A 13,944-nucleotide genomic window follows, 5' to 3' on the forward strand; every position below is an offset into this window, starting at 1 on the left:
CAGTTGAGAGTTTCCTGCAAAAAGTAAAGTACACAGTCATTTAGAAGCTTTTATTCTGAAAAACAAACTCCCAGGAGGAAGTGGGATTTGTGAATTTCATGGGAGCTGTTTTATAAAAAAAAGCCTCATTATTCTGTAAATGATTGGTCCGGGTGGAAAACAACTCCTAAGCTGGTTGTGTACTGTGATGATTAAGCACAGGGTCCTTTTTCCTGGATAGGGGACCTCTGTTGGAGGGCACTTATGTATGATGTATGAGCATAAAGTCCATTTAAACTTCCTCCTATGAAGAAGCCACTTAACAGACTTCACAGATGTGTTTTTCATACAGAAATGACTACTTCAGTCTCCCTGACACTGAGTCATCACCGTCTCTGCCGTGGAGGCTGAGAGGGTCTGCGAAGGACCAGATAATGAAGATCAGACACACTGGATCCAGTGGTCTAACCACGGTTAATGAGGTGCGGAGGTGTGTTATTTTGGTCCCTTGTGTAAATCATTAGAGCTGTTGCAAGACCACCGCAACCGAAGAAATGATGAAGGGCGCTCGGCCTCGGAAATCCTTCAGTATTTTTTTTCATATCCTTCCACGAAAATGGGGCCCCCTCATAAATATCACATTATTGAATTTACACTATTAGTTCATAGCCTTGAACCGGCCGAGTAATGGAAACCCGCCTAATGGGCTGGGCCTCGCTGATATTCATTTACTGAGAAAAGAAAAGAATTGGAGGTGTGTGTGTGCGTCCGAGGGTTAGGCGCTCCCTCTTTAAACGAACTTTCAAAGAGAACATCACACTGCCTCCTTTTAAAAAGGAAAAAAAATTAAATAAATCTCACCTCTTAGACGAGCAGGGCGAGAGGCTGCTCATTTTCATTTTCTTTTATTATTCAATGACTGTCTCCTGTGTCTTTTGATGGTGTGAGAAATCGCTTTAATGTGCCAAAGTCGAAAGTTGTTTCTTGGACTAGATTGAGGACGCTGTTCAAATCAATGGGCATTACTTCAGCGTGCTAATCACCGTGGCAACCCAAGGCTCCACTAACTGGAATGCGGATGTAAAGGAAAAAAGCACTCCTCAGACAAAGATGTGGCCCTGCAGTTTCCTATCAAAACAACATGCATTAAACATTAAATTATTGGGGGGGGGGTTTCTCCCTTCAAAGTGGCTGCTCTTCTTCTCAGTTTGTTATACTTGCTGAGCCTTTTTTCGACGAACAAACTTCTGCTTTTGAGATGTGGCATTTTAAGCAAAAGGCTAAAGAGACGTTCGGTAATTAGATGGTTTGGTTTTGTTGCTGTTTCTTTTTCTGCACAAATTACATTTTCAAAAAAACCAGGTCCCTCCGTTGCATTATTATAAGTGAAGGTACGTTGGGAAACCTGCATGCTTTATAATTAATATCTCTATTAATAAACAGTTTTTCTACAGCAAAGCTTAAATACAACAGTAGGTGGTTGAAGCCTTAAGGGGATCACAGATCAAATCTAATTAGCCGTACCTAATTCACCAGGGAAATGTCTTTATATTTATCCGGCTCCTCTAAATGCTTTTTGCCTTCAGGTTGTGACGAGCGGAAAACGTCCCGAGGGACTCGTACACACGTGGAACTACAATCAGTGCTGCCGCTCCTGTCGTGGCGTTTCCAGAAATCGGCTCTTTGCAGTTTTTTCCAGGGGAACATGCGGTTTTTCCCATAAACGTTCACCACGAACGTTGAATAGATGAATAGCAGCCCGAGAGCCGGACGCTTAGTCATCCGTCGCCATTGCTTTGTCATTATTTAATAAACCTGCATGTTTAAGGCCGATTATATCATTGAATTCTGCTGAACGTTTTGTTTTTAAGACGTTTAACTCGTGGCGTAAACTTCCTATTGACTGATGTTAGCGCCAGCCGTCCAGCATTTCCGCTTTCCCCCCCCCTACTTTTCCAGGAAGCGCGATAGACAACTTACCGAACACGCGTGCATTACGGGACCTTCATCCCCATAACCCAGTCCCATGATCCTCTCTGCTTCTGAGGAGAAGTAAAAGGTTGAATATTTTAAATGCTACAAGGCTGCAACCTTTGCCTTCAGAAACGACGTCTGCCTGTTTGAGTGAAGGGAAGGGATTCGGTCAATTATTCATTAAGTAAGCATGAAGCTTTCTAATGTTTGTCGGCTGCTTTCTTCAGTGAGATGTTTTTCCTTTAATGCCCTGCAGCTCTCAGTTATCTGTCGGAGAAGAAGGATGATGAGACTGTTTCATGATTCTAAATATATTTATAAATATATATATATATATATATATTCATTACAGCTTTGTTGTTTTTTTATGTGGCGTATGTTGGCGTTTCATCTTGGCTGCAGCCCTCAAGTTAACTCACCCCCTCACACTGTGGCCTGGACCCCCCCCCTGATTGAGTTTTGCTCCAGCTATCTTCCATGCTGATGGTCACGCTGAATGTGAGACAACATGGTGAAAGACGGGGTTTGATTTTGCATTCATGAAGCACTTAAGGAGTTCAAAGGGACGTAACATGGGTCCCATCCCACAGTTCAGACGGTGTTTATTTTAGATTTCACCTTAAATGTTCTGTTTTGTTCGCGTCCCGTCACATTTCTGGTCTGGGGCTGTTGTGGTGCACATTTTTTTTTTTTTTTTTTTTAAATGCCTTTCCCCACCTCGGGTCACAGCTTGTACAAAAACACGGCGGTGTCATGCCTCTGCAGTCACACAGTCCACAGCTTGTTGCGCCGTCTGAAAGAATACAGCGATCAGCCAATATGAGCTTTTGTGCTCCAGCTGCAGGCTGTGATGCTAAATTGTCTTGGGGCTCACCGCCAGTTACCGGAGTTATTGCCTGGAAAGAACAGTTTACTGCAGAGAGTGGGTTTCGGGGTAAAATTGCAGTGATGGATTGTGGTTGCAAATTGATAAGGATCTTTCAACAGGGGGGCTTTGATGAGTTTCCAAACTGAATACAGATGTATCCTATGTGTGCGAGTGGAGGAATGGCATTGAATTACAGTTCTAGCCCCCGAAGCGTCACAACCCTCTTGATTGCACATGAATATTGATCCGCTTCACGTCTAAAGCAAAGGTTGACATGACAAGAGAGACGGAGTGTACTGCTGTGCTCTCTCTCGGCCATTATTTCCTTATCTTTTTGACAATCCGGAGCCTCGCGCTCCATGTAATATTTACTCTCCTGACTTGTCAGGGAAGTGAGGGGAATTGAAAAGTGTGCAGTCTGTGGGAATTAGCAGCAGACACCTGCAGATTAGGTTTAGAGCGCTCGGGAGGCTAGCAGAGGGGAGACAGAAAAGAGCAACCGGGGTGACGGTGTTAATGTGAACTCTGGTGTGCATGACGCTGGCTGCAAAGACTTATGGGTGGGAGGGGGGGGGGGAGCAGCCCAGCCTGTCTTAAATCATCACGATTACACAGTTCATCAGCCCGGATCCCAGCAATTTCATTTATATCGATTCCTGTTTTTTTTTGTTTATTTCTTTTCTGCTGTAATGAAAGGTGTGAACACACTGAAGGAACTGTAAGCTGAAGTTTAAAGAGGAATTTGGGTCGTAGACCCAGATGAGTGCACCAGTGATTCCTTCTCTTGAGCAAGGCAGCCCCAACTGCTCCACCGGAGCCGGTATTGGCTCTCCAGACAGATAGGCGGTGTGTTTGCTCGACTTCTCTGCGGACAGGCAGGATGAAGTGATTTTCCTCTCTGTCAACATTTCTTCACGCTGAGAGCGGATTTGTGGCAGGCGCTGTTATCCAGCTGGGGGAGGCTCATGCTGCGTGTGCACGGCTCAGCCCGGCGCGGAGAGCTTTGAGACGGGGAGGAGGGGAGTAGGGAGGAGGTGGGTGAGGGGGGTGGGGGGGGACCCTTCTGACCAGCACGCAGGGTGGGGTTCACACCGAGGAGCTCCGTCCCCGCGCGCCGCCACGCCCCCGCGCTTGGCGCTGTCCGGTTCTCTGGTGCTGAACGCTGGATACGAATCCAGCCAACCGCCTGCAGCGCAGTGGACTGGCTGCACGCAGCCGTGCTGCATGGAGCCAGGAGACGGATCTCTCGGATGAAAAACGCTGCAAGTTGAGAGGCGGGGGGGTCTCCAGGAAGGATCGTATCGCGGAGAACTATGAAGGAAATGTTTCTCAAGTGTTTTTATGTGATTTCTTAATGCTTTTCCACCGAGCCCCCCTGAGTCGCCTGGAGGCTACATAACTTGCCACCAACATGATTTGGGGTGTTTTTCTATGCTGCCTCCTGACGCCGGCGGCTGGATATCAAACGCGGGAGCGACTGCCCTTCTTTCACGGGCATGTCTTTGAGAACTCCCCGACGGCTTCGAAAGTCAACGGACTGAGCATTCCGGTGAGGCGCATCAACGCGCAAAAATGGTGCCCGGTCCCCGGGATGCACTTCAAACTGTACGGGAACGGCAGCGAGGACTTCCGCGCCTTCGCTCACCACAAGCGGGGACACGTATTGCTGAAAACTTCCCGGGTTCTGGACCGGGAGGCTCGCTCCGAGTACCTGCTGAGCGTCGGTCTGTGTTGCCAGACGTGCGCGTCGGAGTCCGTCGTCTTCGCGGTGGCGTCGGTGAAAGTGGACGTTCTGGACACCAACGACCACCGGCCGACTTTTCGCCGCGCGGACGCCGTCCACCTAACTTTGGACGACACCACCGCGCTCCGCAGCGTGGTCTGCAGGCTGGAGGCGGTGGACGCGGACAGCGGCAACAACGCGGAGTTGACGTACCTCTCCATCCCCAAAAACGGCAGCTTCTACGTGGTCCCGAAAACGGGGGAAGTTTTGCTGGTTGACTCCATCCTGGGTCTGCCGTCTCAATTAAAATTCAACGTCTTTGCCAGAGACCACGGGTGGCCCCCCCTGACCAGTAAAGGTGTCGTGGTGACCATCTCGCCACAGCGGTGGGCGACGCGTCCCGCTCAATTAGCGGGGTCGGGGCGGGGGGGACGGTCGCCGAGGGCTCTGCTTGACCCCGGCACAGCGGTCTCCCTCAATGTCTCTGAGGATGCCAGCATCGGGTCAGTCATAACGAGCCTGGCCCCCGCCAGGTTCCAGTCGGCCGCCTACGAGCTGCTTCCCCCGGAGTCAGAGAGCTCCCCGGTGACCGTGGGGCGCGACACTGGAGATATCACGATCAGCAGGAGGCTGGACAGGGAGACCGAGCCTTCCCTGGAGCTCACGGTCAAGATCCAGGATAAACGAGGTGTGTATTATCATTCCTGCGTTAATCTGCACTTAAGTGAGGTCATGAACCCCCCCCTTCCTCCCCATCCCCCCTCCTTCCCCCAGGAATTATATGCATTGTGGGTTAGGATGCCCTATTTTAATGGCACTCTGCACATTACATGCACATGTGCTGCCATCTGGACACATCGCCCTTCACCAGTGGAGCCCCCGAGACAGGCCTGACACATCCATCACATCCATACAGGGCCGTCACCGTATAGCTGCAGCACATTCCACAGGTGTGCCTCATTGTCATCCATCCAGCCACCACATTACCTGCAATCTGGATTCCATCATCGCGAGTGCAATTTGTTTTCATGCATATCAATATTTGTCCAATTTGTCATGATATGCATGAGGAGTTTCAATTCTGATTGAACATTACATGCTACTTCGCAGCAGGGAGGACATTGTGTTTTCTGCTGTGTGTGTGTGTGTGTGTGTGTGTGTGTGTGTGTAAGGGGCTGAAGTATGTCCTTGATTGACAGAGTTTGTGACTGTGAAGTTGTTTTCAGAGCTAATCCTTGCAGAGTGGCAAACCACTGCGACCCTAGCTCCCTCTCATCTGCTGGCATTACCCCTCTAATCCACCTCTCATTCACTCTCTAGTCCCGGGGATTTGAAGTAGCACTGCTACAGTCAGGAAACCTCTCAATTTCTCGGAGGAAAGGTGAAAACTAGTGCGTGTCGAAAGTGCAAAGTTGTGTTAGCTTTTTGCTCCCACTAAAAGTTAGACTTCTTAAAAACAAGAAGAAGAAGAAGAAGAAAAAAAAACCACAACAACCAAGCAATCAAAAATAATCTGCTTTGTAATTGAGCTACACAGTGTGCTGGAAACAGTGTGCGCTGTTTTGATTCGAATTGCCTGCTGCTGTTACATTGCACAGCATGTTCTAGATTGTAATTGCATGCATGATTGGGACACGTTCTTGCGATGGGGTGTCTGGAGGTTTTTCAGAGAGAGCAAAAAATAAACAGAATACTGATGTTTGTTCTTTTTTGGGGGGGGGGTTGTTGTTTTTTATTTTGGCACAGATGTGTAACAGAAATAAGCCACTCTAACCTGACAGATATCCAGATAGCTTTCTCCATTTTACTTCCCTCACCTGCATAGACTCTCCTCTCCGGATCAAAGGCACGGCTTGTTCTTTATCCTGCGACTACAGCTTTTTCGTGACAGGATCTCCTGATGGGAGTCTGGGAGGACAGGCCTTTCTTCTGCTTGTCTCGTTCCCAATCCCTGCATAGACATCTCCCTGAGTGGATGAGTCCATTTTTTTTTTACATCTTATTTTTTAGAGATTAATCCTAATCTCCCACGTGAATGTCCTTCTTACGGATGCATGTGGGTTTCCTTAGGTGTTGCAATGATTGCCTCGTCTGTCTGAGATAAATGAGCTAGACGTATTAAACAGAAAGGAATGAGGGAGATGCTTTGTGTGTGTGTGGGTGCGTGTTTGTTTGTATGCAAATGTGACGCTGCACAGTCGTTTGAAAAATTGACCCCAGGCGCGATAACGGGGCTTTTAATAAGGCCCCGTGTGTTGCACCGCCTCAACTTATTTCCCCACCGTGGACTCGCTTGTAGCACGGAGCTGTCCGTGGTGCTGACAGTCACCTGCTGAATGTCAAGCAGAAAATACAGCAGTTCAAAGAAGATTCCAGTCAGCAGCATTCGGTGCTCGCCGTAAACAGTGTTTACTGCGTTATTCACATACAAGGGGTGGACAAAATAATAGGCACAATCGACTCGAACGCATTGCAGGATGACAAACCTTGGTCTATTTGTACCAGATCTGAAATAATGCTGCTTGGAGACAGGCACTGCATGTGCCTTCATAACAGTACAGGTAGTATTTTTTTTTTTTTTATTGCAGCGTCATTGGAGGAATTGGAATGTTGAGCCTTCCTTTCATTTTGTCCTAACTTTTTGTTTACTGTCACTGTCATTCTCACACAATACTGAGGAAAAACCTTGCCTTCTGCTGTCCTCCTCAACACTGAAATAGCTGCTTTTTTCATCACGACCACCACTACTATCACTACTATTACCATAAAGCCACATCTTCTTGCCTATTTTCTAGTCTACCTTATTTATTTCCTGTTAAATAGGCTTGACTTCTCCCGGATAAGTCGAAAGAATGCACACATGCTCGTAAACCATCTGCATGGGGAGAAAAGAGACCATGTGGTTATTCACTGGTGAATGTAGATTTACTAAATGTGAAGCGAATGTGTTCATTAGCTGGTTAATGTGGGCATGAAATGCAAATCGCACTGGTGCAAGGCTTTCTTATGTTAATAAGTTTGCAGTGGGTACAGTGTTATGATTAGAGCCATCAGAAGAGGGGTTATTTGTGCTGTTCAAATGGAGATTAAAAAGTCTAGTTTGACAGTTCGATATCTCGGATAAATTATTCTGGCGTGCTGCAGATAAGGGTGGAGATGGAACAGCGGTACTGGATTAGTCTCAGTATGGGGTCCGTCCTCATTGACATACTTACCTGAAAGAAACTGTGCTTACCAAAACACTCATCCTCTGGCCCCCCATGGCTCTAAGATGTGACTTGTTTGAACACATGCCTTTGTAGTCGGTTGTATTAAAACACAACGTTAAAAGGTTCTATTTGAATAAATGTTGGATAATAAGGTGATAAAGGGTTAAGTATGCCAAAATGCTTTACCGTCAGGACAGAGAACACAGTGCCACGGTAGTTTGTCCTCCTTTTATAATGAAGATGCACCAAAAAATAGTCCCCTCTCATAGTCATGAATGTAATTAAGTTCAATTACCATATCTCTCATATCTGCTCATGTCTGATTTAATTGGTCATCGTGGCAATTTTTCATTTTCTGCAGAAATCGACCATATCATGTTATTATGCACAACAATGCCATTGCTTAACCATTTCTTCTAATTTCCAAAGTAATATTCTTATATTACATATTACCATCTCCAGCACTGTGTTTCATTCCTTTTTATAATTACACCCACAAAGTTAGGAATTACTTTCTCCATTGCGAAACAAAAAAAACAAAAAAAGAATTCTCCACATTTAATTGAAGCGTAACAGGAAAATTAGGTTATGTAAGTCATCATCAGAGCATAGTTTGTATGGAGGATTATTGCCAGAAAGCAGCACTTAATCAGAGATGATAATAAGACATCTAATTACTTTACTTATGCGTAGATGGGATTTCAGGACCCCCTGAAAAGTTTTGACATTGTTCTGCTCGGTGATGCATCAGATTTAGTACAGTACTGCTCAGGGAAGTACTCCTTTATCCTTGACTAGCTCCCCTGCTAATGTTGGGGAAATATTTACCTTCTAAACTATTTCTAGTAGACCAATAACCCCCAGGGAAACAATAAAGTGATATGTTTGCGACATCGTCTCTGTGTATCAAACCAGCAGTATAAGAAGGAGAAAAAAAAGAGTAAAAGTAATGGAAGTAGGCCATGACTCATGACTCACAGATACTGGTTATGTGGTGTTTTAGAGGAGAGGGGAGTGAGGGACCTCTGCAGCTCTTCCTGTAAAGGATGCTTGCTGGCCCACAGAGGACGTCAGTTTAAATTTGCATTGGTGAGGTGTTTTTTTTTTTTTTGTCCTACCCGAAGAATCCTTTTCTTTGCACCCGAGTAGGAATCTGTTAATGGTATTTGACGGGTTCGGAGGAGTATTGAACAAGTGGCGCAGTCCTAGACTGCACCACTTGTGGAGTGGGGGATGTTGGAGTGGTTTCTCCCTTGCCTTTAGGTGTCTGTGGGCAGGGTGGCATTCAGCTTGTGGTAATCACCTCTCCTCAGCCTGTTTTGTCAGGGAACTCTATTCTGCTCTCTCTCTCCATCCTCCTCCTCTCTTCCTGTTTCTGTCTCATAGTCAGCATCTCGCCTCATGCTGTCTTTAATCCAATTTTCCCCTTTCATACTGCTTTTTTCCCCCCCCCTCCTTCTCCCCCTCCACTATATCTGCATATTCCCCTTGTGATGTGAAATGAATTGAGAAGAGGCCCGATTTCATTTTTGTTTGTAATTTGTGACTGTGGGGCTGTTGGTTTAAGTAGGAAACAATTTCACAAAAAGCTGTCTGCATTTATTCAATTTAGAATAAAATGCCCGCGGCTATTATGCTTCCTCATCTGCATGTGTGATTTCCGGCATATGTGTGCATGTGTGCGTATACATCCTTTCCCTTATTGTGTAAACGTGTGTATCACGCTGTGTTTGTGTTAAATGCTATGATTGTCCTTTCAGCATCTAGATCCCCTGCAGCTGAGATTCTCCGATTTTCTGCCTGATAACATGCCATCCGGCAACATGCCTGCAGCATTTGATTTCTGCTCTGTGGTTTTTTCCTCAGATATCAAACGGATGTGTCTGAGCGGCATCGCTGCCGCAGCCACCTCTTCTCTATAGTGTGTGTCTTAATGCCATGTAGGAGGGAAGGGGGGGTGCTTGTGCCATATTTTCTTTTTTAAAAGACTCAATTAAGCACAGAGAAGGAGAGCAGGGCAGAGGAAGGAAGCTCTCCTGCATGTGCGGGGGAGATATTTAAAGTGTGTACAAGGCATGACTATCAGGGCACAGAAAGGTCAGGACAGGCTCTAATGCCGGGGGGGGCATGGTCACAGAGCGTGGCTTTAAGATCAAGAAGGTTAAGTGAGGCAAAGGTGAAATACCTGCGTGACAGACGGGGGAAGGATGGAGGGCAGAAACGAGATTGAAGGAATGTGAAAATGCGTGTCTGTGCGAGATTTTTCCCACCGCGCTCCTATAAGCTTTATTGAAGATAAGTAAAGGGCAGCTAGATCAGAGGCGGGGAGTTGTGTGCCGCTGATGAGAGGCCAGCTTGGTGAAACGTAATTGTCAGATGGTTGGAGGGCAGAAGTGAGAAAGTGTTAGGGTGGCAGGAGGCGAATGAGGTGTGCATGTACTCCAGTCTGGAGCAGAGTGGATGGCTTCGGGGCAGCGGGGGGGCTGGGAGAAAACATACACTACTGTACAACTGTGAAAAGGGCAGCGTGTGCTAGTGTGTGTCTGAAGATTGTTAGGGGGCAAATGGAAGGAAGATGAGGGGAAAAAAAGCATGACCTGCCCTTTGGAATGGCATGAATAGAGAAAGCAAAAGACAGAAAGACAGAATCGTGTGCTCTCACCCGAAGTGATACCTTCATTTAGGGCGGCTGCCGATGCCGAGTATTGATCCACATTGAAAGTTGGAGCTCATTTTTTGGAAGGTAACACAAGGCCAAGGATTCTACAACAAGTCCTTAAATAACTTGTTCATCATTGCAATTCATAAGCATTTTCTGATCTGACGCCCCCTGTTGGCCGGACGATGTCTTGTCTGTGTGATTTCAAAAGCTGTTTTATTATGCAACATTGGTTAATTAGGTTTAGGCACAAAAAGGACTGGGTTGAGGGAAAGATTGTGTTTGTTAAAGGTACAGTATGTAGCATTTGGGGAGCTATTTGCAGAAATAGAATATAATACTATTAAATATGTTTTCTTGAGTGCACACACACTTGTAAATGCTTTTTTTTTTATCTTAGAATTAGCTGTTTATGTATTTACACACAAAGCTGATCTTCTTCATGGAGCCAGCCATGTTTCTACAGTTCCCTTCGGCCACCGTTCTACATGCGTGACACCCAGGAGAAGTTTCAGTTGGTTGAAATCTGCAACGTCACCCCTAGTTACCACTAAATCCTACACACTTTAAGCTGAGGTGATCTTTGTTGTTGTTGATAAAAAAATGACACTTGCTCATAGGAAACAGAAAGTGAACGGTGTGTCAAAGGCGTTTTGTTGACTCATCCAACCACAACTTTTGCTGTTTCCCGCCTCCACAGCGATGTCACACTATCTGATTTACGAGTCATTATTCATCGTGGTTTCTGACACTTAAATGTAAACAATATGTCATTGTTGTACATTTTCTTCGAAGGACGCCTTGCAGGGATTCCTGTGGCGCTAACAACTGAGTGACTGAATATATACTACTGCTAGAATCTATCATGAGCTGTAATGACAAGGAAGGAAACTGCCATCGATGTGAATCAGCCGTGTTCGATCTGCTTGATGTTTTCACCCCCAGTTTAGATCGACCGACCCACACAGGAGGGAGGGTGATATTTGGGTGTGTTTGCTGATGTCAGAAACGTAATTATAGCGCCGCTGAACACGTGAAAACCAGCGAGTGTGAATGCTGCGTGTCTGTCGTTGTGTTTACACGACGCATGCATATCTGATCACAGCGGAAACCTCAACACTCGACCCAAATAAATTACGTTTGTAGTGCGAGTTGTTTTGGGAGATGTGAATGCTGCATGAGGCACAGCGCTGTGGGGACAGGGAGTTTTTTTATCTGGCCACGGGTCTGCATTATTGATGCCCATTACCACAGACATTGTCAACTCCAGACATTGCGCGGAGGCAGGCGCTGTCAGGTAAATGTCTCGCTGACCTCCACTGTCACAGATTCCCCAGAATGCCTCTGTGCCTACCTGCGTGATGAATGAGGACGACCTGCACACAAGCTTATCGCCCAAGTTTTTGGTTTTTATTAAAATCGGGGGAAAAAAATGCACAACCTGAGCGGGAGACAAAGGTTTGAGGGTTTTGCTGAATCTTCTGCTATTGTGTTTGCCAAAATTGGAATAGTCCGTAATGAACACAGTGAGCGGCTGTCCCCGCTCCACACACACCTGCCATTTCCCCTGTCCATTTAAACCCCTTGTTTTGGCTCCACCTCTGCATGCCTTATAAGCCTCTCTGTGGCTTTCCCCCAAAGAGCTGAATTGATTTTGTGCTATTGATTAACCGGGAGCTGTTTTGCTCCCAGTCACAAAACATCACTTTAAACAACAATTTATATGTCGCCGAACGTGCCGTGACACACTGTTGCTGATAGTTTACCAACTCGTGGAGAGGGTAGGTGTGTGATTGAGTCCGAGGGCTGATAGAACTATCCAGAAGCACTCTAATGAATCAGACAAGACCGCAAGAACGAACAAGGGAAAATTGGAGCGAGCGCCGGGGATATGTCATGGGAATTCAGTGCTTGTGCTTATTTATCTATTTGGTCTTGAATTTCTCAACCTTTTGTACCCAAAGGTCCAATTAACGGAGCACAACAATGGTTGCAGCCCTGCTCTCGGTGGCCCAAAAGAGACACTGATAAACACACAGGACACAAGACAACTTTGAAAGCTTTGCCGGCTGAACTGTGAACAAGGAGATTTTTAATGCAGGGAGAAAAGATCACATGGCCAAGTTGCCTGGTGAGATGTTTTGACATGCCGTGAACTTTGCTTTGGAGGGAAACCGTGCAAATTGTAGGAATTGGAGAAATTGCAGTAATTGCGCGACACCAATTTGCACAGTGTGAGCGCGCGGCTTTTGTTGGAAAAGATGAAAATGACTGCCATTTTCAAAGAGATGTTAGAATGAAGAAGAAGGCTTTTTAGTCTGGCAGGCGATCAGAAGGACGACGTGTAAAGGCTCGTGTTAGAAAATAAGTTTGAAGATGACGTCCATCTCAAGATTGAGTTATTTAATCCATTCCAGGAAACGGGGAGACAGGACTGACAGCGGCAGGTGTTTCTAGATGCAGAGGAAATGTAGTGCCTCTCAGGGCGGATGAACATTTTCAGAGCGCATGGCCTACATGGGCTGGATATGGATATTGTCAAATGTGACTGTGGTGTTGCAGATATGTAGAGATATGCAGACGGATGGAAGGAGGACAAAAGATTGTTTTGTTCCTGCTTGTTTTGTGATCTGGCTTAGACTGTTTATTGCATGCTTTTGTTATGTTTTCCCATCTGTATTTGGACATTTCTGCTATGTCTGTTGCAAAGTTGGAAGCCTGTGTGTGTGTGAGTATGTGTGTGAGGGGTTTCTCTCTTTTTTTTTTAGTTCCAGCTACCAATTTGTGGCTGTTCTCAGCGGAACCAGTGAGCGCGGGTAGCTCCCTTTCTATCTTTCTCTCTGCCTCGACAGTGTAGGGCTTAATTCTGTGGACTAATCAGACCATATGGTCTCTACAGTCTTATGATGTGCTGAGAAGGATGGGATAGGGATGCTGCCGCATCGTTAGTAGTGCCAGCCTGGCTGTGGAAACACATAGACACGCGCCGCTGCCACACATTAAGGATCAAGATCTGGAACTGAGTGCGCAGACTCTGCAGCAGCTCACATAACCCCCTTTTGTTCAAGGCGAAACACAGAAGATCGTTCAAAAAGAGTTCAGATTGTGTGCATTTAAAGTTATTACTGGTGCCTTATCCGCCCCGACACCTGCTATTTAATCACGTCATTTCAACAATGAATTGTTAAAATGTGTTTTGATGGATATCTGTGACTGAGAAATGGCTGCATCTGTGGAACACTAAATTGAGGATTGGTCCATGATTGTTCAGTAAGCCCCATGAATAGTTGAATGAGTCACTCAAACTCTCTTAAAGGGAACATTTTCCACCTTTTATGTGGATGTTTGATCGTTGGTAACTGTAGTTCAGTGAAGAAATAAATGCTGTATTGACCTCTATATTGAGTTCTCCTGCTCGCGGAGCTGGCCGGCTGTGCCTACATCTACCAGGATGCATTGCGTGTGGCAATTTTGCAACGTTCAACAAGCTTGTGTAGCTTTTTAAGTGTAAAACGTATGAAAGAAACTCAAA

General features: G+C 46.0%; 1 protein-coding gene across 1 annotated transcript in view; it reads left to right on the forward strand.

Moving 5' to 3' along the window:
• Positions 1-4,196: 4,196 nt before the first annotated feature.
• The window catches only part of LOC311017940 (neural-cadherin-like), an 80,887-nt gene continuing 71,139 nt past the window's right edge, over positions 4,197-13,944 (forward strand). Inside the window, exon 1 of the mRNA XM_084016613.1 lies at positions 4,197-5,232. Coding sequence (XP_083872739.1) covers positions 4,233-5,232 — 1,000 coding nt within the window. The 5' untranslated portion in view covers positions 4,197-4,232. The remainder of the gene's footprint in view (positions 5,233-13,944) is intronic.

Source organism: Eutrigla gurnardus, assembly GCF_963514095.1.
Source record: "Eutrigla gurnardus genome assembly, chromosome: 9".
Lineage (NCBI taxonomy): Eukaryota > Metazoa > Chordata > Actinopteri > Perciformes > Triglidae > Eutrigla > Eutrigla gurnardus.